Source organism: Phalacrocorax aristotelis, chromosome 17 (assembly GCF_949628215.1).
Source record: "Phalacrocorax aristotelis chromosome 17, bGulAri2.1, whole genome shotgun sequence".
In the NCBI taxonomy this organism is placed as follows: domain Eukaryota; kingdom Metazoa; phylum Chordata; class Aves; order Suliformes; family Phalacrocoracidae; genus Phalacrocorax; species Phalacrocorax aristotelis.
In genome coordinates this window covers 5,823,814-5,851,480 of record NC_134292.1, presented here as the reverse complement: position 1 = coordinate 5,851,480, position 27,667 = coordinate 5,823,814, and the positions used below count along the sequence as shown (strand labels likewise).

Below are 27,667 nucleotides of genomic sequence, written 5' to 3'. Positions count from 1 at the left end.
AACATCTGCAGAAGCATGTATTTCCATAGAGCAGAGACAGACCATTCACATCTCTCTGCTGTGGACCGCATTCCCGTGATCACAGCTGTGTTTCATGCTTCCAGTTTCCTGGACCTGTGCTGTAACACAGGGGTAACACAACTGTCTCTCAGCTTTGGAGTTTCCTCCTACGTGCTAGCACACAACAGAAGTAATGTGTTAGCACCTCGGCGAGGGAGGGACGTTGTGTGTTCTAATATATACCAGCTGAGGATGTGTAGTTCTTGGTATTGTAGGTTTCTACGTGAGTTGCAACACAATCACATCCCAGCACTTCATATTTTAAAGCAGCATGTTATAAGATGTAATAAAATTGGTGTCAATATTGGAAATTCTTAAATACAGCTTTGGAATATAGCAGAGGTCAACTCATACATGTCAGAGTAGTAGGGGTTCTTGGAAGAGGGTGAGAACAAAGTGGAGATAGCCGGTGGCCAGCTGTGCACTGATCTGAAACAGGTTAGGAAAAAAATACTTAACCAATGAGGTTTGAACTCCTTTGAATTTATTCATTTATTTGTTCATCTTTTTCAATGGACTGGAGAATTCACATTTCTGGAGAGCCATTTGCAACTCTTAATAACTCCTCAAAACTTCTTTTTCCCCAAGCCAAACATGTCTAACAAGAATAACTGTTAATTAAAGCATCTCCCAGAGGATTTATATTCTAGTAGCTTGTTACAAAAGACCAGTTTTCATTGCATCCAGGGGAGAGAGTGATCCAGAACAGCAGACCGAGGGATGTTTGGAAGGCAGCCTGAGCTCTCCAACCGCATGGCAGTCAGGAGGGCAGGTCCCAGGGGCGCTGCGCCGCAGGGAAGATGGGTGCATCGCATGGAGCAGGTGCAGCGCAAGCCCACGGCCACACTCTGGCACCAGCACAGCCTCGCTCCCTCCCCACTGGGTCATCTCTGTCGGACCTCACGTGCAGGATCGCCCCGAGCGGAGCCTGCTGCAAGGCTGACCCTGTTGCTGCTGAAGGATTGCCAGGCAGGACTGCTCAGGCTCCGCAGCGTGTTACTGGCCCTGAGGAGAGTGAAAAATTCATGATCCCTAATGCAGGAGTCATCAAGTGCATGGTTTAGTAACAAAAATAAGCCCTGGAGATCCCTGCCCGAAATCTCATTCCCAGGATAAGATTTTGAACCGAGAAAACCTGCCTGAACCATACAGGTGACTGATGAATAAACATTCCCCTAGTACTACCAACCCTCCCGTACATAAGCAGCAAATTCATTAGTATAAGAGAGATCTTGTTAAAAAAGACATCCAGCCAAACTTGGTACAGTAGAAAAAAGTCAGGCGGAGGAGTAAGCAAGGCCAGGGTAGGTCTCTGTGTGCTACTAATTTGTCAGGACATCAAATGAATCATAATGTGGTTATTTTTATCTGTAGTTATTTTTATCTGTAGTAAAGAGGACAAGAAAAGGATTGTTTTAAAAGTGTAAGAGCCTACATGGCATAGAATAGCTAATGCCCCACACTTAGGCACACAGGGGTGGACTTCTACTACCCAACACTGCTGCCTGTCCTGGAGATTTCCAGTCTCTGTAGCCTGGGATGCTTCATCTGACCTCTTTGCGAGTTGCTTGTTGCTAACACAGTATTATTGGTCCTTGTATTAACAACCCTCATTGATACAGCTGACCCTCATTTTAGCAATACACACTACATTTTAACCTGCCATTGTGCCAGCTCAGGGCCCCGTGTGTAATGCAATTATACAGCTGTGCAAATAGACACATGATTGTAGGGTTTTTTAAGCCTCATGTATAATTGTGCTCCAGCATCCAAGCTTTTATTAAAAAAATCCCCTTGACCTTTTACTTGGAAGGTAACTATCAAAACATGAATCCAATGCAACTGATCCAGCAACAGTTAATAGAATTTACTAAAGATTAATTTAAGTCCTTAACCTCTTCTCCATCAAAACCCATCTCCATTTACCCCTAGAAGGAGAAGCAAAGGAGAAGCTGCAACTGCCCGAGAACTGCGTTCCATGCGTATCAGAATTGAGGTGACCGTTTCCATCTTCCTGCTAAGAGCAGGTGCAATTGTACTGGGCCATTTGAGTACAAATGTCCTCCAAAAATGCGGGCTGTTCAGAATAAACTGAAGCTAACATAAAAATAAGAAGAGAGTTAATACCTGCACTGGAGTGAGAATACAGAGTTAAGGGAAAGGCATTTAGCCGGAACAGCACAGAAAAAGCAGTACATCATTCAGGAATCCCTATCGCTCTGCTTTGGTTTAATTTTCCTTTCCTTCAGCCTTATTTTTTTCATCTCCCAAAGGACAAGAGCAATAAGGTGACTGTAGGATGAGTGGTTAAAAGTTGCCAGCCGCTATGTAACTGCGTAAGGCGAGAGTGTGACCACATACAAGCTAGAAGCAAGCCAAGGTGGAAGAGGACTGGGGTAGCTGGATGAACACAGGTAGTTGTGAAACATGACATGCTGCAAGACCACTTTGCAGCTTTTCACGTGGTTCCTTGGTAGTTGCGTTGGATGGGACACATACCGTGCCTGCCTCGTGACTCATTTCTCCTCCGTCCTGCGCCCTATACGTATGCCTCTGTATCATCCAGCTCAAGTTCTCGAACAAGAGGCCCATGTCAGACAACTGGCTTTGCCTGGGGAGCGCAATACTGAAATACACACGAAGAAAAATGCACATGCACAGAGGCAGCCAGAGAAGGGTAAGACTGGATCGGGACCCAGCTACTTACACATGATGGATGCAATCCCACTTAAAACGCAAGGCTCCGAGACATGAAGGGTAAAAGGCATCTACCAATGAGCTGCCACGCAGCAAGGTGCTAAGAGCCTGCCTGGAGGTGATGCCCGTGCAGTCCCTACACCCACCAGAGACGTCTCCACCCTTACCCTGAATGAAGGGAAGAGTTAAACTGATCTCACAGAGCCTGTGTCGACCTTTCCATTATAGCCCTTAGAGCATCCCTGGGGAATTCCATAAGGAGCAGTGGGAAGTGCTTGGAGGGGCAGGAAGGTTTCCTTTTCCCGGCAGCTGGAGGAAGATACAACTTCTCTGCTCCTGCCCTCCCACTGCAGGGGCGCCCCATGAGATCGGCCATGCTGACAGCCTCCTGCAGTGAGCTACCGCTCCTAGCACTTCACTTCTTGTCTCTCTGGCTTTTTGCCTACTCCTTTCTGCAAACTGATGGCAGAGAACACACACCCTGTTATCGCACAAAGCCAAATCAGAGATCAAGGAGAAACATGGCAGACGCAGATACTCTCTTCTCAAGCCAAACAGCTGAATTGTTAACCAGCCTGAACAGTCTGTGAAGCAGCTAGTGGCAGCCACATAAAAGTTTAACCCTTCTCAGTTTCCCACGGTAGCATTAGCAATGATGAGTGATCCCACCAAATGATTATAGGATTTATTCTAAGCTTCTGCTGGGAAGCTTTCTGGCGCAAAGGGGACTTTTCTCTTAGCTTTTTGAGCTTCAAATTGCAAATGGAAAATTAAGCTAAGTTGTCTGAAAGGGAAATACATCGGACCCTGAGGACAAGAGAAATCTCACCATTTCCTCTTGCTGCTAAGATCAGCCAGTTCAAACCTCCGCCTCTCCCACATCGTGACCCTCCTCAGACTGCTTCCTCTGCCGGCAGCGATGCCACTGGGAGCTAGGTGTCTTCAGATCTCAAAACATGAGCAAGGCTGAACCTGTTCGGAGAGGACTTCAAGGAAAGCACAGCTGGTACAAGAATTGGTGCTGGAGATTTGGGAAATGACTCTCTTCCTTTTGAATGACTACTGAATCAACTTGCTCAGGTAGCAAAGTATTCCTGTAATCCTTTCCCCGGGGGCAAGTACTCAGCCTAGTAGCAAACAGCTGACAACTACCCAGGACACAATTCAGCTCATGTTCCAGTGCACACTGATAGACTGACACATCTGTACTGTAGGGTCTCTCCAACGCACTGCTGCCTCCCCTGCTCTGTGCCCCCGCACAGCGTTAGTGGCACAGTTCTCCTTTATCCCAGAAGTAGTGATGTTTCAGAGGTGGGCATCCTGCACTGAGCAAAACACTGCAAGGACTAAAGAGGGAAGGGAGAATATTCATTTTTCTCAGATGCTAATCGCATGGGGTAAAACCCAACTTAAAAGACAGTTCAGAAAATGCATCAAAAGCTTCTCCTCACATTGGCATCAGGCTCTGAGCAGTGGCATTACCCCTGCAGATAGAGAACCTGTCTTGTTTTCTTCCTGGAGCAGGATGAGGCATGTTTCATACGCAAGGCCACTGCCACAAGCACGGAGGGACTGAGCAGCTACGGGGGAAGCACTAGAATTAAAAATCCCCCCTCAGGAGAACAGAAGAGGAGGAGAAGACCTCATCTTCAAAAGACATGCCAACCCCGCTTCACCTCACTGTCCTTGCCAGGCACTGTGCAGGGAGGGAGACAAGACCTACACTAAAACCCAGCTTGAAGTACTGCCTAAAATAAATCTGCAATTTAGGGGAAAAAGAAATCCAGCACTTTGGTTGTTTTCTTCTCCAAGGCAGGCTTGTCTTATTAAATTTGGACACATCTGGGTTTCAACCAGTCTAAAAAGAAAAAGCCCTCATAGTTCTGGCAGGAACCAAGATGTTGGTGGAAAGCCAGTCTTGTAATATGATTTCCGCAACAGACACAGATGTTTATTCTGGGTCTGTACAACACCTATCACAGAAAAATCCTTGTCCACAATTGAATTCCTAATAGAGTGGCAGCACAATACATAGCAAAATATTAGTATTCCAGCTTCATGAAAGCAGCTTTTCTATTGAGACGCTTCAGGAACAGCCTCTGCATGAGGCACTTCAGACTCTTGACTGATCTCAGAGCTTGGATGGAAGTCTGAAAGGGTGTGAAGACATAGAGGGATCCCATACTCTATCACTCGCTTTCTATTTTTAAAGATTTACAAAAATACCTGTATATATTTATTCAATACATCCCTAACATCCTTTGCAGCACATTTATCTCAGTCACACTTTCAACTACTGCTCTTCAAAATGAACTTTGCCTTGCACAAATAGAGCGCTCTGATGCTTAGTCATTTGCCTGCAAGATTTCCCTTTGGGGATAGCTCTGGTTAAATTCGCAAAAAATTATGATCCAACTATGTGAGTATGGCTAGAGCTTTTCCCATGTATTACACAAAGCATGTAGTCGCTTTTTTTTTTTATTAATATGACTCATTCATTAGGAGGCATTCAAACACATTGTGTGCTCCTTAATTTATCATAGACTGTCAGCTTGAGTAGCCTCTTCTGGTACAAGGACGACTGGAAATAGGCACTTCATATTTTATCAGCATTCCCAATCACCTCTCTCTCCCCTACCCACTGATTGAATTGGCAAGGACTGCTTCTTTATGAAAGGAGCTGGGCTCCAAGACAAACTGCTCGTGCAGAAGATGGCAGCTGGAGCAGTCTAGACTGGGGACGCGCCCCGAAACACATCTGCCTTTGAAAGAAGGTTGCCTGCCAAAGTAACGCCACGCTTCTGGCCGGGCTGCTGCCACCAGGGTTCGAACCTGGGGCTCCTGGCCGCGCACCGTGCCGTGCGGATGGAAACGGGAGGCTGCTGGCGCACCCGCCCGGGGACTCTTCCGACTCGGGTACTTGGGGAGTCATTTGAAACACGCTCCTTCCCTCCCTCCTCACTCCCCCTGCGTTACTCCACAGCCTCTTAGTAAACTCAGCCTGCTCCTCTGCACATTCAGCATCAGGTATGGTTTTTCTTGCTCAAAAAATAACCCGCAGACACTAGTCAAAAGAGTCAGTATGGGGTGCTTTGCTTGCAGGGGCAAAAAAGCTACGGAATTACAGCCTTATTATGTAGGAGGAGAAAGGTCCAACTTAGGGTACACTGCATACAACCCGGCTGCACCAGGGCAATGGGTTTGCTGCAGCTTTACCACGTAACACAGAGCATGCACATCCCAGCAGGCAGGGCAGGGGAGAGGGCTACAGCCCCCCCAGATCTCCCCATCAAACCTGCTGCTGATATGGACAAGCCAATGATACCCTATCCACCAAAGGATTCAAAACGCCTGTCACATCACAGCCTTGCAAGGGCTTGAAGGCTTCACATGCTGGCACACAAAATACTATTTTTCATATACTATTTTTCTTTTGTGGGTGTCCAAGCTACTTGCAGCCATGTGCTGCGGTCATGCTGCTCTGCAAGCTGAGCAACGGCCCGCTTGGCCCCGCGCAGGGACGCGAGATCTGGAGCAAGGCTCGGCAGAGGTGCTGCAGGCAGCCATGGGGATGATTCAGAGGGACATCTGCCAGCTGCTGAGTCAGTCCTGAGTTACTGACTTAGCATGATGTTTGGGTGTTCTTTTTGCTATTTCCCCCCTCCAGAAGAAATGTAGAGCTGAGATCCCAAATGCTTGTGGTTATTAATGGTTCCCAAGAAATTCTTCTTTCTTAAGAGCATGTTATCCTCCCTCCTCTAGCCGCCCAGAAAAACCCAACATTCCTGAAGAATTAATGCTCTGCCATTAGTTGCATGTGGGACGCAGCATCTCCATTTCCTGTTGCACAGCACCGCGGTGGTCTTCCAGGACAGATCAATCCATGGAGGGTGCTGCTGTTTACTGCTAGGAGAACAGATCCTTTTAGGCTCATGCTTGCACTCCTCTGACCATGTGGACACCTCCCTCAGTTGCTGGGAAGGGGCCTTTTGAACGGCTAAGATTATACCAACAGTTATTTTGGTGGCATTCACAGACCCAGAATTGCAGAGACCACGGTGCCTGAGTCACCACTGCCTTGCACCGCGGCTGTCAATCGCATCCTGATTTTGGGATGATGAGGATGAGAGATGGTCCTTTCTCTCAGTAGAAACCTAGACAGGCAGGGTGCTGCTGGCTGCCAGCCTGCCTCTGCCCGTAAATCATTGCCAAGGTGGTCTCAGTCCTTGCTGGAAAAGTAGGAGGCAGTTTCCCATTCACACATCTCTGCCCAGCATGAGTTTTCTTGAAGAGACCTTGTATGAGGCAACACAACTGGGAAAAACTAATTAATCATCTTATCCTTCCCACCCTCGTGCCAGACTCCATGTATGACGTTCCCAGCCCATAACCTGCCCCGTCCAGGGAAAGCGCCGGGCTGCGATATCACGCAGCAGAGCAGGAAGGGCTGTACTGACCTCATCAGAAACGACTGCCCAACAGCACGAGGCCAGCGCCAGGTAATTACTCAAGCATAGAGCATTTATCAGCACTTGTTCTGAAACATGCTCGTCTGGCCATGGAAGTGCTACATTAATTTCTCAACATGTCATTCCCATTCTGGTCTTTTCTCCTCTTTCTCTTCCCACGTCAGAGACATCCAACAAAGTATGGTACAGAGATCTCCGAGTGAGTCACAGGAGCTATCAAGCACCGCACGGCAGCCAGCTCCAGCCGAGCCATAACCTTTCCCTCCCAAAGTGCCGACTTTGTTTCCAGCAGTCAAAGAGGATAAAGCCAGACAGAGCCTCAAAATGTTCTCCTTTCCCTCAATTCAGGACTCCAGTTGTTCACAGACAGGATGGAAAAATCCTGCCATCTCTTCCCTCAGTCCTCCACAGCCTGAATCTGTTTCTTTGCTATGATTCACAAGCTGAGAGGGATTTTCCACTCCAGTTCAATAATAACCTCTTTACATTGCAGGGGGAAGCGGGGGCTTGCAGCTCGGTCACCCTTGTGGCACTTGCAGGGCAAGAAGGTGGAGAGGGCCAGGATTTCACTGGCTCAGAGCCGGCCGCCCTGATTTACCCCTTACAGGTAAGGAGTGTGTTAAGAGAAGCTCACAATTTTTGAATTTCTCCTCTCGGAAATATGCCTGAAATGACTCCCCATGAAACACAGAAGACTGTCCAGAGATAAAATCGGTGAAGCTCATTCTGTCTACTCAGGGATTTAGCAAAACTCCAAGTACAAAGGCTACAGCGGGGATGCATGTCGGTAAAGTCAGACAGGAGCGCAGGGCGGCCTGCGCTGCATCCCCCCGCATCCCCCTGCCCTGGGCAGCACCTTCACCTCTCCCAGAGATGGGAACCTTTGAACAAAGCACACCCCTCCATGACTCCCCACCCAAGTGACACGGAGAGAAACCACCACGCTGCTTTGAAACGGGACAGGCAGGAAAGGCAAGCGCCCACGGAGGGCTTAGCAAAACACAGCCATTTCACTTCAGGTGAAACAATGAGCAGCACATCTGCAGGCACAAGTGCTATTTATTGTGTTCCTTAAGCTAGTCTCAATATTTCCATTATAAACCCTTCTTTCACTATTTTAAGAAGTCAGCTATAAAAATTTGCTCTAGGCTGGAACTTGGCAACTAAAGTATCTGTCTGGGAGAAACTTATTTTACATGTACAACCCCTCTCTCATATACACAACATAGGAAAAGACTTGGGTTGGAACACCAAATCCTCCTAAAAGTTGGCCAGTTTAAAGATCCTGTTTGCATTCTTGCATTTGAAAAAGAAGAAAAAAAACCCCAGCAGATAATTAGTGTGGCCTGACTGCTTTTAACATTATAAAATGTGTGTATACTTCTATGATAGCCAAGATATACACCCTAAGAGTGGTTATTGTATGTGGAATGAACTAGTTTAAATTTATAAAGGAAACCCTTCGCACGTTTTAAGTGTGGGCTATGAGAAATAAATAAATAAAAATAACTTACACCTGAAAAACAGAGGAGAGCTTGTTTAAAAAAATAAATCCTGAAGCAATCTCTGTCCTTGTGTTTGCTGAAACAGGGCACTTTTCTCTTGGCCCTGAGTAAAACCAGGGGTGTGGAACAGAGCCCCAACCTGGCCATCGAAAATTTAACCAGCAACATGTAGGAAGGAGGGTGGGGTTCTTTTTTTTTTTCTTTTCTTAAATCTACCACTAAGGAGCAACTTTAATCACAAACTTTCAAGGGGCATCCACCATCACAGAGCACTCAAGTTTATAGTGAGATATACGCTAAGACTGTGATCATCAGGAATGTAAGAGTGCTTGGCTACTATTTCGAGTCGTCACGCTCCACTGAGCTTCATAGAAACCCTTGTCGATGATGGCCTGCCAAGCATTTAGCTGTGACTGGGAATAGCCAGCATTAAGAGCTTGAACTTACCTGCGGTCCCTTCTCCCCTTTCATTCCCGGATATCCCAATAAAAATGGAAACGGTGTGGGTCCGAGGGGGTCAAAGATTTGATAGCCATCAGCTGTAGTTGGGGTTGTGAGGTTGAAGGCCGGTGCCCTGGCTCTGGAGGCAGGACGGGCAGACCCCAGGGGCGGTTTGGTGTACACCAGAGGGATGTTACTAGGATGCACTTTCCTGGTGGGGAACGGCGCATGCTTCTTTAGAAAGGGCCCATTGCTTGGATTCTGTGGGGTTTGCTTTAGGGTGACAAAGTGGACATTGCTGGTTGTGTTATCAGTCATCCTCCTCATTGCCTTTACAGTAGTGGATGCTTCAGAGGGCTCAATGGTGGGTTTTTGGTTGATCTTCTTTTTGGTCTCTTGCTTGGACTCCTTCCTGCTGGCTGTGGCAGGGCTCTGGCTTGTTGGCGGGGCCTTTTTGGCAGTGGGAAGGGGATTTTTCCCTGTGCTGGGAGTGGGCCGAGACACCCTGAGGGTCGTCACCGTCCCCCGAGGGACCAAATGGGTGGCTGGCCGTGTTTCAGTACTCGATGGAACAGGAGATGGAGCCACTGTGACTTTTGTGGCTTTGGTAGTCAGTCTTGGCAGTGATGGTGGGGATGATACCAATGCGACGGTTGTTGCACCTGAACCCCGAGTCTTGAGGGGTGCAGTGACCTTGCCAAACTCCAAGGATGGGGCAGCAGTGGTCAGGTTTCTCAGACCCTGCAGTGAGGGCGCCATATGCTGGGGGGTACTCGGGGAGGCACTGGGGTCCCTGGGCAGGAGGGGGATGAGAGGAGGCAGGTTCGGCCGGTAGGTATCTGCTTGCCTGCACTGTTTTTTTAGGTATTTACAGTAATGATGAGCTGCCTTGGCTGAAGGATAAATATCAAACTGGCAGATAGCTCCTTCAAACTGCACGGAGTGCTGGTTCATCTTCCCAAAGAGGAAAGATCCATGTGGATCCAACGCCTCGTCCTTTTTAAAATGCAAATCCGCATGTACTCTGCGCTTCCCACAAGAAGTAAATAAAGTGACTGTCTGGCCACGGATATTGATGGCCATATTGTGCCACTGGCCATCATGGACATTGTAATCAAAATATACAGAGCGCTTGTGGCCCACATACACTATGATCTTCCCAGGCACAAACTGGACCCCCAGCTGCAGTTTTTTCTTTTTGCTCTTGACAGCAAAGAGAAAAGCATTGTTGATGCGGTGGGAGCAGAGGCTCAGCACTAGAAGCAGGTCAGTGCTGGAGCCTGCGGGGAGGATGGTGCTGACCGGTGCTTCAACACGTGCTCGCTGAGTGAAGATGACCCCTGATTTGAAAGGAATGACCCCTTGAGGAACTGCACGTGATGAGGACCATCCGCTTGATGGCCTTTTCCCTGACAGGCCCAGTCTTTGAAGGACATCCACATCTGAAGGGGAAACAAAGAAAATGTGAGGTGTTGGGCAACCCAAGGACTGGACGGGTATGGGGCCAGTCCATGCAAAAGGGTAACAGGAGACAGGAAACCCCCACCATCCTCTCACACATACACATTCAAATAATCAGAGTGGAGAGCACATAGTTCTTCTGCACATAGTGTGAGCGGAGTGCCTCAATGCATCAGCTCCCTAGTGCATCTGGCTAGCTGTAGTGTCCCACCAGGGACCAGCTCCAGATGTTCTGGAGGGAGCTGACCTCACTACAAGGAAATTTCCCACTGAGCACCAATAGTCCACTTCTCTGGGATTTAATTCTGAGTACTGACCACACAGCGGGAGAGGAATTTGAACAACAGACTGAGCTGGAATTGCAAAATTTTATATCCCCTGAAGGCAAGGAACAGAACTTTCAAAGGGAGCAAAAGCCTTGTATCTGTCTCTCTCCAAATCAGTAAGAAGCAGCTTTTGATCTTTGAGACTCTGGAGAGTTTAGGGAAGGAAAGGCACCTCCCAGCATAAAAAAAAATTGCACCTAGGTTCACCGAACCACTTAAGATTCTCAACGGTGGTATTTTTTTTCCCCAGAAGATGATCTTGCAGCCTCAGATTATTTTAATAAGTTGGAGGAACCAGACCTGGTTTGTGAAGGGCTGAGAAATGAGTTACGGCTGCTACTGAGCAGCAGAGGCACGACTCGCCTCCAGGATTTGTCACCCAGGAGCTGGGTGCCTTGTTCAACAGAGGATGAGAGGGATTGCTGTCCAGGGGCACCTATCTTTCTCCACTGGCTCTGGGGGAAGTCTGCAATGGACAGACAAGCAGAGTCCTCTGGTTTCTGGCCCCAAGGTCTAACAGGAGTCATACACAGCTCAGAGTCCAAGGCAGATTAGCAGGCAACAGCAACACAAACTGGAGCCAGCTGGCAGCAGTCTCAGCTGAACTACTTAACTGGGGAAGATGCTGAGGTCTACGTGAGAAAAGCTGCAAAGGTAAATGTGCCCAGACCTGAAAGAGGTGCTCATGTGCCCAAAAGCTTGTTCTCTTACTTCAGCTCTAACATTTGGTCTAATAAAAGGTGTTATCTGCATGGTATAGACAGATAAAGGTAAGGCTAGAATGATTACCATGACACTACCACTGTTGAAAATGAGCGAGGATAACTCTATTTCCTTCTCTCTTCCCTGCCCAAACGCAATCCCTGTTACTCAATGACCAGCTAACTCTCATGTATTTAAGTGCTCTTTGGGGAATCTAGCCTGGGCTGTACAATCCAAATGCTGATCTCGCAAGGTAAGAATTTAACAATCAGAAGTGCGGCAGTGCCGATCATGGCTGCATGTCAGCTAACATCATGGGATTGTAGCTTTCCTAGATGAAAAGGGAAAGTAAAGCAAAGGTTGTCCAAAGGAAAAACAAGCTCCTTTTCTAACAGGGCCTTGGCATTTGGCCTTTTTCACCCTTAGCTCTTAAATATTCAGCACAATACCCAATATTTGGAGAACTGGCACTTAAAAGAGATCCTCAGAGTTGGCCAGAAGGGTTGTAGACTCAAGCCAGTCTGAGGCCTGTAATGTTGCTGGCCAGGAAGGGAGGAGGATAATGAGAAAACCTCTGTTACTTGACTTTGGCAAAAACCTGGGCCATTTTTGTATGTAAGAGCAAGTCAATGAATATTTACCTTGTCTGAGCTCAGCTTTATACCCACCTCCCTTTTTAAAGGCAGCTTAACTCATTTTCTAGCAGAGACTACCCTGGAGAACATGCATCAGATGTGACAGGGGATGGAAGATTTCCCTCTCTCTACAGAGGGGATAGTTTACTGCATAGCATGTGCAAGTGTTAATAATGGCACTTCTCCCGTACTAAGAAATCCTTGGTCCCCCACTGTTTTTCTGCCATATTGCCCAATGGGGCTGTCCCTCAGCATAGCAAAGGGACACAGCGTATGTCCCCAAAGCATAGCCTTCCCCTCTCTGCACTGAATGGAGGAGTTACAGCAGTATCTTCATACTGGATAACCTCCAGAGCCCTCGGAACAGTAAAGGCCAAAGCCTGGCTCTAGCAAAGTCAAGCGGGACCCTTGCCACAGACTTTAAAGGCATCAGGATTTAGCCCTAAGGAAATAACTATACCACTTAAACTAGGAGCTAGACTCCAGGTTCCAATTTCTACATACATTTTTAGGTTCTCTCTCAGGGACAGACAGCGGTGTGTATCTGCTAGGCAGAGATGCTTCACACTCCAGAAGCTACTCTTCTGGTAGCTCTCTGCAAAGACGTAAGGTTGTTTCCCTGCTCAGATGCTGCTGCTGCTGCTTGCAATACCAATCCAACTGCCTCATTAGCAACTGCACCCAAGAGGGCTTAAGAAAAAGGAAAAAAAAGCACAACACAACCACTCCTTTCCCTCAAAACCCGCTAAGGTAGAGCCAAATTCTAGATGCCTACGCAAAACCTGATTAAAACAGACCTCGTGCAGGACATGTATGTGGATTTTCCAGCACGAGGTCCAGGCACACAGCTCAGGACTCCTGTGCACCCAGCCTGTCTGCTTCTCCATCCCATGCCGACTGCCCTGGGCTGGTGGGGCGCATCCCCTGGGATGACGGGATGTCATCAACTAACATAAAATGCAAGGTAATTTTGGCTTCCTTAAGTAGCTCCAAGTTTAGCAAAGTGTTTTTCCCCTTGAAATCTTTTCCTCTGTAGATTTTTCCACCAAAACACATTATTTAAAAAACCATTCACTTAGAGCTGCCTGGACCCAGGTGTCTTGAAGCAAGTTGCAACATTCCTGTAGCAATATTTGAGCAACGGGGAAAAACCTCTAGCAGACTCTGCATGAAGTGAGATGCACAGAGACTCCTGAACATGATCATCTTCGCAAGAGGGTTAAAATGCTTTATTGCTCTCCTTCCCAACTCTTTCTTTCCCTCCAGCTTTCCCCACACAAAAAGCTTTGTAAGAGAAAGAAGCCAAAATGCAGGAGAGAAATAACTTGCAGCTCCCTAGATTCCAGCAGCCGAGATGCGATGCCCACAGCCAAAACTGGGTTGAATAAACGTTACGTTTCCAAAAGTTACTGCCCAGACCCTTAGTCAGTGCACATCAGATGAACTCACTAACCTCATGATTTGTTGGATTTGTAACACTTATGGAAAAATCATTCTCTGCGTTCCCTGATTTTCCAGTGTGCAGGAAGACCCCGAAGCCTTACAATAGTAACTGCAGTGTTTTCAAAAGCCCACAGCATCGCTTTAATTTCATCCTCACACAGATCTGTGAACAAGCTCTTATTTGCTTTTTATAAATCTCATGTTTGAAAATCCTGAGCGAGAAAACAGTCTCAGGCCACCAATGTTTCCTTACAGGCTTTGCTTCCCCGGAAGTTTTTGCATTTACCCGAGAAGAGCAGCCTCTGTCTGACCGTGGGGAAGCCAAGCAAGATTTTAAAAATTCCTTTTTCACAGAGAAAGTATCTCATAGAGGAGTTATCTACCACGCTAAGGTAATACAGTAAGAGTGAAGTGAAAGACATGGCACCATCCCTTAATTATCATGGGTGTAAAAGGATGGAAAGAGATGAATCTAAACAGCATATTAAAATCTACTTGACAAAAGACACGCCAAGACACAGTATTTGTGCTGCCTTTTTATGAGCTGACATAAAACTTGCTCTGAAAACTGCTTGACTAAGTAATTCAGCCAGATGTTCACCTCTTTTGCGTTGAAGGAGAATTTGGAAAATATTACATATTTCAAAATTGCTGATGGCAGGGATGTATTCCCTGCCCCCCACCCCCCCCACCCCCAGTAAAAAGTGCTCCATGGGCTGGCTTACAGCTGAGCATTGACCAACTTTCTATTTTTCCTTCATGTTTTGGAGACTCAGAGGAGAGCCCTGGAGCCTGCTAGTCCACTTATTGTTGTCTACCGACTGCGGAGGAAGCTGTTTAGTTCCAGCATATACCCATGTAAAGCATCCATGTGGAAGAGGTGTCGCTATTTTAAGAGGAGATGGCTCCTTTACAAACAGATGTTGCAGAGATGCCAGCACACACCATCAACCATAAAAGACTGACTTATTTTTATTTTTGTTCACTCTCAAGCATTCTGTCTCCTCCTGTGGGGTCTTGTGATTATTGTACCCCAGCCTTTTGCCCTGTCCCCAGCAGTACTGGGGAGGGGATGCCTGGAGAAGGAAAGATAGAGTGAAGCTGTATAATCACTCCGCTAAAGAACACTTCCCCTACAGCACAGGGACTGAGCCAGAGTCTTTCTACTATCAAACACCACTGTGGGATTTTTCTCCCTTAAATTTGCTGTTACTTTTAGAACTCGTGTAATTTCTACATGCACAGCATCCTATGTGCTTGCAGAGGCACGGTTGGGTTCTGTTCAAGTCAAGGAAAAACCCATCTGCCAGAGACGCTTAATTCCTTAATGCCCCAGCCTCAAGGGGCACTTTCTAAAAAAGCAGTTAACTCCTAACAAGTGCAGTTAGATGCCGGTGACATTTTAGACACACCAAAGTGCTTCATTCCCAGCAGACAGACAGGCACTTCTGAAATCCTGTGGGGCACATAATCACCTGCAAAAAAACGGGTTCTTTTGCCAGCTGTTAACTGTGTCATATACATAACCAGCACTGCAATGATCAGCAAGAAATGCATTTAATCCTGTGCACTAGGCTCAGACATTATTAAGTGACGGTTCTACACTGAGACCAAAGCCTTTGGCTTTTACTTTGGTTGAAAGTAGGAGAGGAGGGGAAAAAAAAGAGGGAAAAAAGTGTAAGTTACCTTCAGAATTTCCCTGTGTGAATCCCAGGAACCAGGTAAAACATAATACAGTCCAGAGAAAGCAGAATCCCCTAAAATTGGAAAAGAAGAAAAAATAATGAGTTTCTACAACATTAATAAAAACTAGCCCCTCTGTTAAGGGTCTTCTCCTTGATCACAAGTCTAGGAAGTCAGTGGCAGTGTCCACGTGTCTCGGGGAAATGGAGAACGGGTGCTCAGCAGAACAGCACTTGCTTCCGACTGAGATTTCATTTTACTACTAAAATCATCGAAAGCCCACTGAATTCAGTCGAAGGTTTTCCCACTGGTACTAGAGGGGACCGGACCAGTGTTTCAAGGTGCACATGTGTCATCAGTGCCAGGTCAGCAGTCCCTTTGCTACTGCTACTATTTTGCACTCATCCCACCTAGGACACCAGAAATGCAAGAGGATGAAGAAATAATTAAAAATTGGGAGGCCAAAAGACATGCCAGGAGCACACGGGCATGTCTGTGAGGACACGGGTAGAAAATGGGATGACGTGCAGTGACATGTCACCCGCATCTCAGCAAACAAATTCCGAGTCCTATTGCTTTACTACATGCTTAAACATATTCTAAACATACAGAATCCTGCGTGAATCTGTTCCTCTTTTTACACCCAGACGCAAAGACAGGGGGCAGCTTCCAGCCACTCAGCACCCTATGCTGCCGCTGCTAGCTTGGTATGGCAGGAAATTCTAGAAAGTGTGAGCGCTGCACACTCCCAAGCACAGTGCACTCGTAGACCCTTTCACGCCTGAGAGGGAATTGGACAAAACTTTCACTTAGTTAAACTAAGCCTTGAAGTGCCAGCAGAGAGGAGAACTTTTCCTAGAAAGGTAGCTGAAGCCCCCGCTTCCCCCACCAACTTCTTTGGTTTGTAGCCAAATAATGAACATAAGAAACTCCTTGGTTAAGCTCGCTTAAAACTGTCAGTGGAAAGTTTGAAGATTGAATTCCCTCATCTTCTAGAAATGATATTTAACAGCTTGATCAGCAAGGGCTGCTAGAGGAACAGAGACAAAAATGCAGCGTGGGACATCCACAGGTTGTTCTTCATTTCAGCCAAGCCAGCGAGAACACTGGGATATGCAAAGCAAAGCCAAAGCGGAGCTCGCTCCTCTCTTCAGATCTGGCAAAGACAAATAATTTGTCATATGGGATTAGAGACCACTCTTCTGCCATCAAGTCTCAGCTTTAGCACACGAAAGCATCGTCTGAGGCAATGTATTACCCTGGGCCAGATCCTCACCCAGGGCAGAAGACTCTTTCCCACAGCTAAAATGAAGCCACAGTGATTTACACATCAGTGGGGAAACCTGGCCTTGAATGTAAAAATCCATGCAGGAATCCAGCCACTACCTAATATTTTAAGGCTTGAAGGGACAAAATGCTGGAGTGGCCCCGCATCGGCTGGGATACAAATGAGATGAACCACATCATTCTGTGCTGTTTCCATTACCATGACACTGGGCTGCACAGATCAGGAGCCCTGGGGCTGCTTTAGTTTATGCATGAAGGAACAACAGCTTGGAATAGCCAAATCACAATATCCTTTCGCCATGTCCTACAGCAGCCGTACGCTAACCCGGAAACCCTCACTATGCTCTAGACATCTCCAGCTGGGCAGGCTTGGTTGTTTTCTGCCCACTTCATCCCACAGGACGCGGCTCGGGCTGAAGACACGGCTGAGTACAAGGAGAGCTGCTCTCCCAGTTCATTCAGGGAAGGTAGGAAAGGAAGCAGGATGGGATGATTCCTCATGGCTACCTCTAGCAGAAGTCTTTTTATGGCTTAAAAGAGGCTAAAATCCACTTCATGGAAAGACCTGCATTTCTCTGCTCACCTCCAAAGGAGCAATGAAGTTTTAAGGCACGGGCACAATTGCACATGTGCCTGGAGCACAGACCTCGCCAGGTACCAACAGTAGGCTTTGACTGCCTGAGGAGAGCACGGGAAGAGAAGGGGAAGGAGGGGACCAACATGACGTGAACTCCAAGGGCAGCAGGAGTCCCAAGCATTAAGAACACCTTTTCTCTGGTGAGGATCAGATTTCTACAGCTATGTACAAGCACCGGTGCACGCAATACACCTAACTGTAGCCCAGGTCTTTTTTTGAGGGGTACATTCAGAACCCGAATTTGCTTCTAAAATCCCCCTTGACCAACACAGTGAGGGAAACAAGCCTTAGGGGAAAATCCAGCACGTAATTTCATTCCAGTGACACTGACGGGGCTATAAAGGAGACGAATGCACAGCACGGGATCCAGCTGGCCTCAGCCCCGCTCCTGGACCCCTTGCACAGCCAATACCATAAGAGTTGAGAGCGGGGCTGAATGCCAAAACACTGAAGAAAAACACTTTGGCAAAATTTACCAACTTAATGGAAAAAGCAAAAGCAGCTTCCAAATGGCAGACCTGTGACTGATGGGGCTGTTAATTATTGTAGGATTTTATAATGCAGGCTCTTTCTCCGTTACAACTCCGCAGCGAGCGACAGGATTGCATAAGCAGCTTGAGCAGCAATGGTAAAGGAAGATTTTTCTCCTTATATAGAGCTATCAACCCCACCTTGCCTTTATCTCAGCTTCTTCCCACAACCAGCGATTTCCACAGAGACTCTATCAAGAGCTACCCGCTAAAAGCATTTATTTCTTTTATTGCATAGGGCCCTTGAATACCAGAATGAGGGTCCCACTGCTGTAGTCGCTAGGTGAAGTGTCCCCAAATGCCTATGATGTAAACTCATGTGAACCCTGCAAGTTTCCAGTGCAGACAAACTCCCTTTATAGCAAACCAAAGCGACTGACTACAGCTTAATTTTGCTTCGCTACTTTTTGTGAATTCCTGCGATCAGTCCACGGGAACTAACCAGCGCCGAAAGAGCAGGGAAGGAAACACAGAGAGGGACAGAGCAGTACAAAGACCAGCAATAACACTTCTCAGCCTCGGTGGTGATTTTAATAACTTCCCGCTGAGGACCATGCGCATGCAGGTAGCAGCCAGGAATGAACAACCTGAGGAGTTCCTACAAAAAGCAACCAGAAGGTCGAGGGCACCACTTCTGCTGAGGCTCGGGGAGAGGCAGGAGGTCCCTGCGCGTGGCGGTACGCACCAATCCGGAGTCCTGATGAAATCACGACTGCTAACTGGCATCCAATCGCAAACCTGTAATTTTCACCCTCCAGACTCATTTGCCATCTTTTTACTGAGCATTAAGAAATCAGACTTCTGAGATCAGCAAGTTGTTGCTTGGGGGCTAAAGAAGAGTTATCACCTCTTCCCGTGGCTTGTGCAGTGTGTCTTGCTGCCATAGTCCCAGTAAGGTCATGTTCAGGGTGGCAACCTCAAGAGCAAAAGTAAAGGAAAAATCCTGTTGAATGTGCTAGTTCTTGCCTGACTCCCACCGGCTTCTGTAACAGAGGAATAAAGCGCTACCCTGAACAAAAGACAAGACTAAGACAACAGCCCCCAGGGCAGGCTTGGGTAGGAATTATCGATAAAACAAAGTTTGACAAAGCTGAAGCATTCTGTAAAATAGTTGTGATCAGCTAATTCCTCACTTCACAATTTCTGGAATTGGTTGGAACAATTTCAGCATTTCTGAACTAAAAGTTTTGCCCCTGCCTTAGAAAAAAGGTCCAAATGGTTTTGACATCCTGTTTGCTTAGACGATGGGTCAAAACTGAAGAAAATGTTACAAGGGCTCAAAGAGGCATTTATTTTATGTTTTCTCCCTCATTTACAGTGGGAAATGTCTTTGAAGTTGCAAACATTCTTGCAGGGTGGAAAAACGATTTCCCCCCACTCTCCTCCATTCAGGTGCATTTTTTCTGTCCAAAAGACCAGAAATCCAGCTGGGTGCTGAAAATTGCTTTGCAGGAAAGGCAAATCCACATTTCTAGCTGTCGATCAGACAATGTATCTTAAAAGAAGAAAATGTCTGTATTGCTTAAGATCCTTTGCACGTGACTCGAGGTGATATTTTATAAGGCTCTCAAGCAGTTTTGACAGTCAACAGGGAAGACAAATCACAGTCTATGTACTGAGGCTTTAAATTGCACCATGGCATCGATTCCACTCCCAGCTTTTTGGGGTATAAATCTTATTTTGTACTAGCATCATCCTTTGCACAGCAGATTTCTGTTCTCTTTCTGGGGCTTCTGGAAACTATGGTATTTCTCCTCTCACCCTCAGTTTCTGGAGAGATCAATGGGAACCTATCATTATGTAGATGCCCCTATGTCGACTCTGCATAGTACTTCGCTGGACCTTTTCTGCAGTATAAACCAGCTACCGATTTACACCTCCAGCCAAAGATTTTGCACTGTTGCAAACCTCAGCATGATAAGGGGAGAGTTTCTGAGATGACGGAAATGGTATTTATTTTTAAGCCCCATTCAGCATCTACATCTTTATGAAAAAGGAGAAAGCAGACAAGCAGGTATGGCCCAGATAGGTACCTTTCCATGGTCATTTAAAAATACCTAGAAATCTAAAAGTGACCTAGAAACCGTCAGTATTAATTGGGGAAGAATGATATTCAGCACCCCTCTAAGATTTTAATGTTCAAAAATCTCCCCAAAATATCATCCAAGTACACAAAACATCCAGAATCCAACCTGCTGCTTCTAGGCACACATTTATCAAAACAGATTTTCAGATGACAACTAAAAATTCATTGCACATGCAGCCGTAAGGGGAAAGGATGAAGAAATGGGATGTCGGTGTGGCTGCCTGAGCTTTAAGAGAACTCTCTGCACAAAGTAGAGGGTTTCAAAGGTTGTCCCACCATTATTACTGGAGACTCCAGTAGCCCAAACGGCTGGGAAACTCTTTAGGCCAGGCTCCGCTCCATCCTTGGGGTGATCCTGAACAGGAATATCTCAGTTGCTCCACCCTGCCCCAGAGTTTGGAACGCGTGTGCAAACCCAGAAATTCCCAGGGAATTCTGGCACCATTTCTGCCAAATCTAATCTTCATTCAGTACAAAAATGCCCTTAGTGCTGTGCCTGTAGAGGTTTATCTAAGGGTTTTGGCAACTGTGGCCCAGAAAAAGCTGCTGCTCCCTTTGGAGGAGGCCCCTGGTACCCTGAGAGCGACCCACTGGGGCCTGATGAAAGGGGGGACTCGTATTTATAAAGGGGAGGGACCTCAGCTCCTGGCAATGGTACAGCAGGAGGTCTCAAGTGTTGCAAAGGAGCTTTGCTTTCCTAAAAGCCTGCCTATCAGCCAGGCACAATGACATGTAAAGGGCCTGGTGTTTGCTCCCCCAGCACCTATAGCTCCTTTTAGGTTTTCTCCGGGAGGAAAATGCAGATCTGCAGTACACAGAATGTGGAAATGAAGCATCGGTGTAGCCAATTCTCCTTCCTGCAGGCACCTCACACCTCATTCTTTCAAGGGTTGCTGATATCTGCAGATGGAGGGCTGATGGGTTTCAAACCACTGGTCCTTGTCCTCCTAATTGGGAACTAGAGCTTGTGCATTCACTGCACAAAGCTGGCCCAGAGCTAACCAGCTCTGAGCTCCTGCCAGTGACAACCTGCTTCCTCACCTGCCAGATGCAATGCTGACTGACGAGGCTGTGACGGCTCAAACACCCCCCCAGATACCTCCCAGCAACTTCCTACAATGGGGGATCTTTCCTGACAACCCGTTGCTTGCTCTCCTCTTTGCTCACCGCCCCGTCTGTCTGGGTTATTGACTTTGCTGCTGTGTGAAGCGACAACACTCACTACTGGCCCTTGCCTTTGTGTTCTCAGTTAGTAACTGGAGCCCTCGACAAACAGAAGTGCTAAGCATGATCTGTCATCTAACTCCTTTTTTGTCCTTCCAACAAACGCCTTTGCATTCCTTCATTTTGTGAATGGGGTTTGGCAGAGCCGTATAGAATTCCCCATTGTTTCCATGTGCACTTCAGTAAGTGTCCGTCATTTCTACTTATGCCCCCGACAAATTGGCAAAGAAAGAGAGAGGGGAAAACACCCCACATGCTCTGTGTCTGTCTCTGGTCAGAGATTTCCTACCACCCCCTCACCACAAGACCTGGGCAACCCTTGGTCAATAACGTAACCTCCACAAACACTGTTTTCAAGCAGGGCAGATTTTATTCCCTCAACCCACTGCAGAAAGGGGATGAAGCTCGAGCTTTCTCAAAAGGACCTGCTCAGAGTGGCATGTCGAGGCAGCAGGAGAGGGGGGACCCGGACACTGGACTTCAGCTTGTAACCCTGGTTGTGACACTGCCCTTCCCTCCTGGGACACAGCTGCAGGAGGGTGTGTGTGTAACTGTCTCCTCTCTACCCCAAGGCACCCAGCACACACACATCATTCACCTGCCTGTTCCCTTTGCTGAATTTGCCTGGCAGTGCCATAATTTGTCCCCAGATCACCTGCCTGCCTTGCATACAATGACCTTTTCCTCTTAAAACAGGAGCTGTGCCTTCCTGCAGCCCTTCCAGGCCTTCCTAGACGCTGGCCCATCTTGATGGTGCCAGGTGGGTGCAGCACCTCCATGTGTGCAGCTTTCTCATCCAGCACGTGGGCCAGGCAGCCCCCAGAGCAGCATTACGCCAACAAGGCAGGGCTGTGACAAGAAGCAAGCACCCACCAGAGGCCTCCAGGAGCATCACGGCAAGCCTCCTCCATGGCCAGCACACAGCACTGGGGCTGGAAGGGGCCAAGGTGGCACAACCACAGCTGAGCAGCACAAGTGCTATGGTCTGGATGTGCACTCAGTGCACAGCTGAATGCAAAACCTTCTTCTGTGGTTTAGTGAGCGGGTGCTCACTGAAAATGCACCAATAGAAATGATCAAGAGAGGTATTTTAAGCTTGAGGAGCCTGTCAAACTTTGTGTTCTTCTGGTTTTACAAGCTTTGGCTGCTCGAGCCAGGACAGGGCTTCAGCACGCTCTGCAACTGCTTCTCCTTCCCTGGTGAGCCAGCCCTCCCACTTTTCCACCCTTGGGTCTCCTGCACGTCCGGCAGCTCCCCAGCCACTAGTCCCGCTCCTGAGGATGCTGCAGCAGTGCTGGGACAAGCGGGACCCCCAGTGCCGCGTGGGAACAACCAGAAGGTTCCCATTATGAGCGGCCTTCAGGCAGCACTCACCCCGAGGAAGACTTGGCAGCACAAGGGTGGCCTGGCAAGCCCAGGCACAAGCCAGCTCAGGGCTCAGAGGACCCTCTCCAAGACTAACAGCCTCAACAGGAACATCCAGCTGTGGGGTTGGTAGGATGCACAGCACTCAACTCTGCCAAGCAAATCAAAACCCAGCACCAAAAAGCCCATTGCGAGATAATGCGAAGGGTAGCAAGCGACCTCTGCTGAGGAGGGAACGGATCAGCAGCACGCTGGTGAGGTACTTAACCCAGAGGAAAACCTGGGAACAAAAGGCACACACGTTCAGAGTCACCAGGAAAGAGCAAAGCACAGATTTCCCAGGGCACTTCAACACTCAAACCCCTTGCAGCCATGCACAGCGCTAGCTTGGGACACAGAGATGCAAGAACACAGACCGCCGGCAAGCAGGCAGCCACACTGCCTTCTCCTGGGTCCCCGTTTCCTAACCCCGGCCTCAGCAGGGTCCGACTTGCCCTGGGACTCAAGCAGGATCTCCCTATCCTCATCTGCAGCACAACTGTGGTCACCTTCTCCATCCTGCTCAGAAGCTGGTGCTCTGCGAAATGACTGCGCCTCGTGCCAAGTATCCCCCCAGCATCGGGGCCCGTCCCCTCGCTGTGACGCCGCGCTGCTCCCGGTCTTTCAAAGGAATCTTTATTTGCCTGTTCCCCTTTCAGCTCCTCCATTTTTGACACACAGCCACCCTCACAGGGTCCCAAGCAGGCATTTTGCTCCGGACCATATCCAACATCAAAGAGATGCAACTGGGAGATGCTACAGTCAGCAGCATCTCCAGGCATGCCACAGCCACGTCTGGGCAGAAAAAAAACCAAAACAACCCTAAAGCACTGAAATTCGGTCCTTGTGAGTATATAAACAGAGGCAAATCTTCTCAAGGAGAGCAAAACTTCTCAAGGAGAGCTGGCGGCAGCCCTTGGGAGCGGTTCTGATCTCTCCACATAACTTTACGCACAGACACACGCAGGGAGAGCGTGCGCTGAGCCTACAAAGGAAACTGCACATTCATCCACGTCCAGGCTCTGCGCCGCGCTAATGGGGCTGCTGCCAGGAGCGGGGTGACCCTCGGGGTGAAGGAGGGGGGTGCCCCCAAATCCCCTTGCCCCGGTTCCACCCTTTCACCCCATCTCACAGCCCAGCCGAGCCTGGCTGAAGCAGAGGGATCCTGTACACAACTTTTTCAAACTGCCAGGCAGAAGAATCCCAGTCTTTCCAAGGGAGTGTCGGTAAATCATCATTACATCCGACAACGCAACCAGCGGGATTAACCCTTTGCTAGTCCCCAGGAAAATAATAACAACAACAACAACAAATTTAACAATGAAAATAGTAAAAGCTGGCCCCAGCTGTGTAAGGAAGACGGCGGGCAGGGTGTGCGCTGCAATTTTGTATAGATACATCTATAGATAGCTGGAAAGAAGTATTTGTGCTCGCGTGTGTTATCTTGAGCGCGTGAAGAACATGCCACCACGCACCCGCCTGCCCCTCGGCCGTGCCTCAGCCCTGCCCGTGGCTCTCCCACTCCCCGCGGGACTGCGGCGGCCGCCTCCAGGTGCTCCTGCCCCCACGGCCCCGCGGGACAGGGTCAGGGAGCAGCGCTCCCCCCGCTCCCCGCTCCCAGGAGGGGCTGGGGGACCTGCCCCCCGCCCGCGGAGGGGGTAGCTGTGCCACGGGGAGCCGGGAGGTGGAATTGCCCGTTGCTGCATCTCGCGTGGGTGCACCATCGGCGCCCACCCCCCGGAGCAGTTCCCGGGCTGGGAGCTCCTTTCCCCGGGTACGTGGGAATGGGGTGTGTGTGGGGGGGGCTCCTCCTGGCCGTCCCGGCCCCGAGCCCCCCGCTCTCACCCCCTTTCCGCACACCCCAGCCCCATTCCCACCCTCCCGCTCCAGCGTGGCCTCCCTTCTCCCAGCCCATTCTCCTTCTCCAGCCCGGGAGTTTTCACATCATCCCCTAGCAGAAGGAATGTCTTCCCCCACCCCATCCCCAGCCGCCCGGGAGCGGAGCTCCCCTCCCGGCCGGCGCTCCCCTCCCGGGATCCCCCGGCTCCCCGGGCACCCCATCCCCGCCCGGGATGCCCTTCCCCAGCGCCGGGACAAGTCGGACTTTGTACTCACCCCCTGCCTGCTGCTGTAGCTCTGAGTCTGGAGACCGGCTCTGATTCCGGCTCCATCACGTTTAGTGCATTGTCTCTTTCGGGCAATTTTTGCGGCAATCCATCAGAAAAAGGGGGACAGGCCGGTTTGTGGGTACATCCTTCCCAGGAGCTCAGCTCTCTGCCTCTCTAAGGGGCTCGGCTGTGTCAAAGACACCCCCTGGCCCGGACGGCTCACTCCTTCCTCCTTCTCTTCTGGGTCCTTTTGCTTACACAGATCTTTTAATCCCATTTAACTCCCTCTCGGCAGACTGCAATTACCTTGGGAAAAAGGAGAGAGAACAGAAAGTACACGCTAGGAAGCCAGGCTGGCCCATGGTCGCTGGATTTCTTGCCTCTCTTTTTTTTTTTTTTTTCCCCTCCTTATTAATAGTACAATTTCTGTGATCTCTGATTTCCAAAGTCCTTGACTGAAAGTGTTTTTTCTTAGCTGTTACTTTTTTTTTGGTTGGTTGGTGGTTGTAATTATTATTTTTATTTGCAGTGCAGATGTGCCTCCCTACCCCCCCAAGGATCTCTCCTCTGGACTTAGAGAGAAGAGGAAAAGGCAGATTTTGAGAAATGAAAATGATTTAAGGATGTCCCTGCCGCCTCTCTCTGCTGCCCTCCTCTGTAATACCGAAGCACTTGCAAAAAAAGAATACAAAGTAAATAAATAATAAAAGAAAGAAACGCTTTCGGCCAGAGGAGCTGCCGAGAAGCAATCGAAGCCCCCTTCCAGGCTCCGCGGAGGAATCGCACAGGCCCCTGGTCGGGGGGAGGCCGCTAACGGAGATGGCCGCTAGCCCTCTGCCCAAAGTGGCTGCCACCCACCTCCCCGCGGGCTGGCAGGGGACCCGCCTTGTAAGGTACCTGACACGGCTTTTCTCTTGGGCTCGGTGCTTGGTGGAGGTGGTTGGGAGCCTGTGGAGGGGGCTCAGGCTCGCAGGAGAAAAGCCCCCCCCCACCCCCGCTCCCCTCCTCGCCCTGCCCTGCTTCTGCGAGGAGTGGGGACAAGGGACTGGGTGGGGGGCATCCCCAGACCCCCCTCTCCTGCCAGCACCAAGTGATGGAAGCTGCAGCCCGGAGGACAGGGAAAGGGGAATGAATTTATGCACGGTCCATCAGAGTAAATCAGACCCCAAGGCCCCTCAGCCAGCTCTGCCAGCATGGGTAAAGCCTGCGTCCCCTCCTCTTCCAGCTCTTGCGAAGTGCCACCGGGCTGGGACCCAGCCGCTGCGCACAGCCCAGGGCGTGCACCCTCTTGTCCGCGCCAGGACACAGCACCCCTCAGCTCTGTGGGATTCCCTCAGGCAGGTGAGGGCAGCCGGCGGCACCGAGCCCCCCCACCTGCACCCCTGGGTGCCCCCTTGGCCCCGCTCCCCTTCCCCCTTGCACAGCATCTCTGCCTTGGGCACTTACTTTGCAGCGAGGCAAGAGGCCATGCACCGTCTCCTCACAGCCCCCCGTTCATTGGCATTCATTTGTCCCAGCAGCTTACAGCAATTTCTACTTCTTATAAAATAATAATTTTAAAAAAAGCAAAAGAAGGGGGGGAAAAAAACCCAAAACAAACCACGAAACAACCCCGAGGTCCTTCCTCCCTCCTTCCCCTTCAGTCTCAAGGTGTCTCCTGCGCTGGGATCCAGCGAGTGCCTGCCAGGCTCACGGGCCCGAGCGAGCCAAGGCTTTCTGGCAAGCCTGAGGTTCCCCCAAGTTCAACAGATAATCCTTCCCCAGGACTGGCGCGGGCAGGTCCCCCTCGGGCCGTCGCTCCACTGGTGGGTCATGGATGCTGCAGGGATCCAGGAGAGAAGAGAGGTTGGGACCAGGCGCTGGGAGGGACATGGATGTGAAAGAGGTGGAAATTATAAGGCTGCCCTTGTCCTTTTAAATAGCTGCAGCCAGGGGACTCCGCTGCTGGCTGGGGTGCCCCAGGTATCCGGTTTCAGCAAACATCAGCTAATGAGCAGAGATCCAGCCTCCGAGGGGCAGGTTCAGCGCTGCTCTGCAGCCTTGGGCAGGCAGGGGGGCACCCCGGGCACCCCACCAGCGAGGGATGGGGCTGGAGGAGGGACAGGAGGGCGGTGGGTGAAGAGCTACATGGCCACTGCTGCTCCAGGATGGAGGGCAGGCTGCAGGGCTCCTTGGGCTGCAAGGTGTACAGGGCAAGGGACAAGTCCTGAGAGGTGCTGAGCATCCAGCACGGGTCTGGGCATCAAAGCTGAGCCACCCCAGGGTCTCTCTCCACAAAGGGGGGCTGCATCGTCCCCCGAGACAGGGGGAAGGACCAGGCAGAACTAAAGCACCTCAAACCTGGATACAGGCACTAGACACTCCCCATGAAACATATACAGCCACAAACAGGATCGACATCGGCCCACTGAGTACTTGAACTTGAAGCTAGAGGGGAATGGTGTTATGCTCAGAGGAGAAAATTCAAGGACCCACTGGCCTGACTCAGCAATGGAGGTTTTACTTAAAAAACTGACCTCAGAATGTGGCCAAAAATTCAGGTTTCCACCATAAATCAGATCTCCTATATGCATGACGTCTTCTGTTACCATGCGTACCGAGGACTTTAATATATATTTTTGACTTAGTTGTGGTTGCTTGCCAGGACTGTGGGTTTGTACCTCCCAATTTCTATAGGCATAAGATTTTATTCATACCTTTGCTCTGAAGCATCTGCGTTTTTCTTCCTTGCTTGCTACAGCAGACAAAGCTTTAAGTAACAATAACAAAAAATTTGAAACAAGCCGTGTTATGACTGGGGTCGGGAACTGACAGCTTCACAGTCCACTGTCCTCAAGAAAACCTTTTCAGAAAAGTGCAGCTAAGTAATACATCGAGATACTTGTAAGAAACTCCTATACACATACAAACCTGTCTCAAAACCCTCTAAAGGCCCAGGAGCTCAGACAACCCACCCGGACCAGCTTTGA

At 49.2% G+C, this 27,667-nt stretch overlaps 1 protein-coding gene across 5 annotated transcripts in view; it reads right to left on the bottom strand.

The window, feature by feature from the left end:
* COL27A1 (collagen type XXVII alpha 1 chain) overlaps positions 1–27,667 on the bottom strand; it is a 214,281-nt gene that overhangs the window by 136,784 nt on the left and 49,830 nt on the right. For 3 of the 5 annotated variants that reach the window (XM_075112254.1, XM_075112253.1, XM_075112256.1), the window contains 3 exons: positions 24,706–25,004; positions 15,426–15,496; positions 9,179–10,614 (listed from right to left, as the gene is read on the bottom strand). In XM_075112254.1, the coding sequence (XP_074968355.1) occupies positions 9,179–10,614; positions 15,426–15,496; positions 24,706–24,761 (1,563 nt within the window). In that variant the 5' untranslated portion in view covers positions 24,762–25,004. Of the gene's footprint in view, positions 1–9,178; positions 10,615–15,425; positions 15,497–24,705; positions 25,005–26,144; positions 26,606–27,667 lie in introns of those variants that run through there. The other 2 variants (XM_075112255.1, XM_075112252.1) reach the window with 2 other exon arrangements.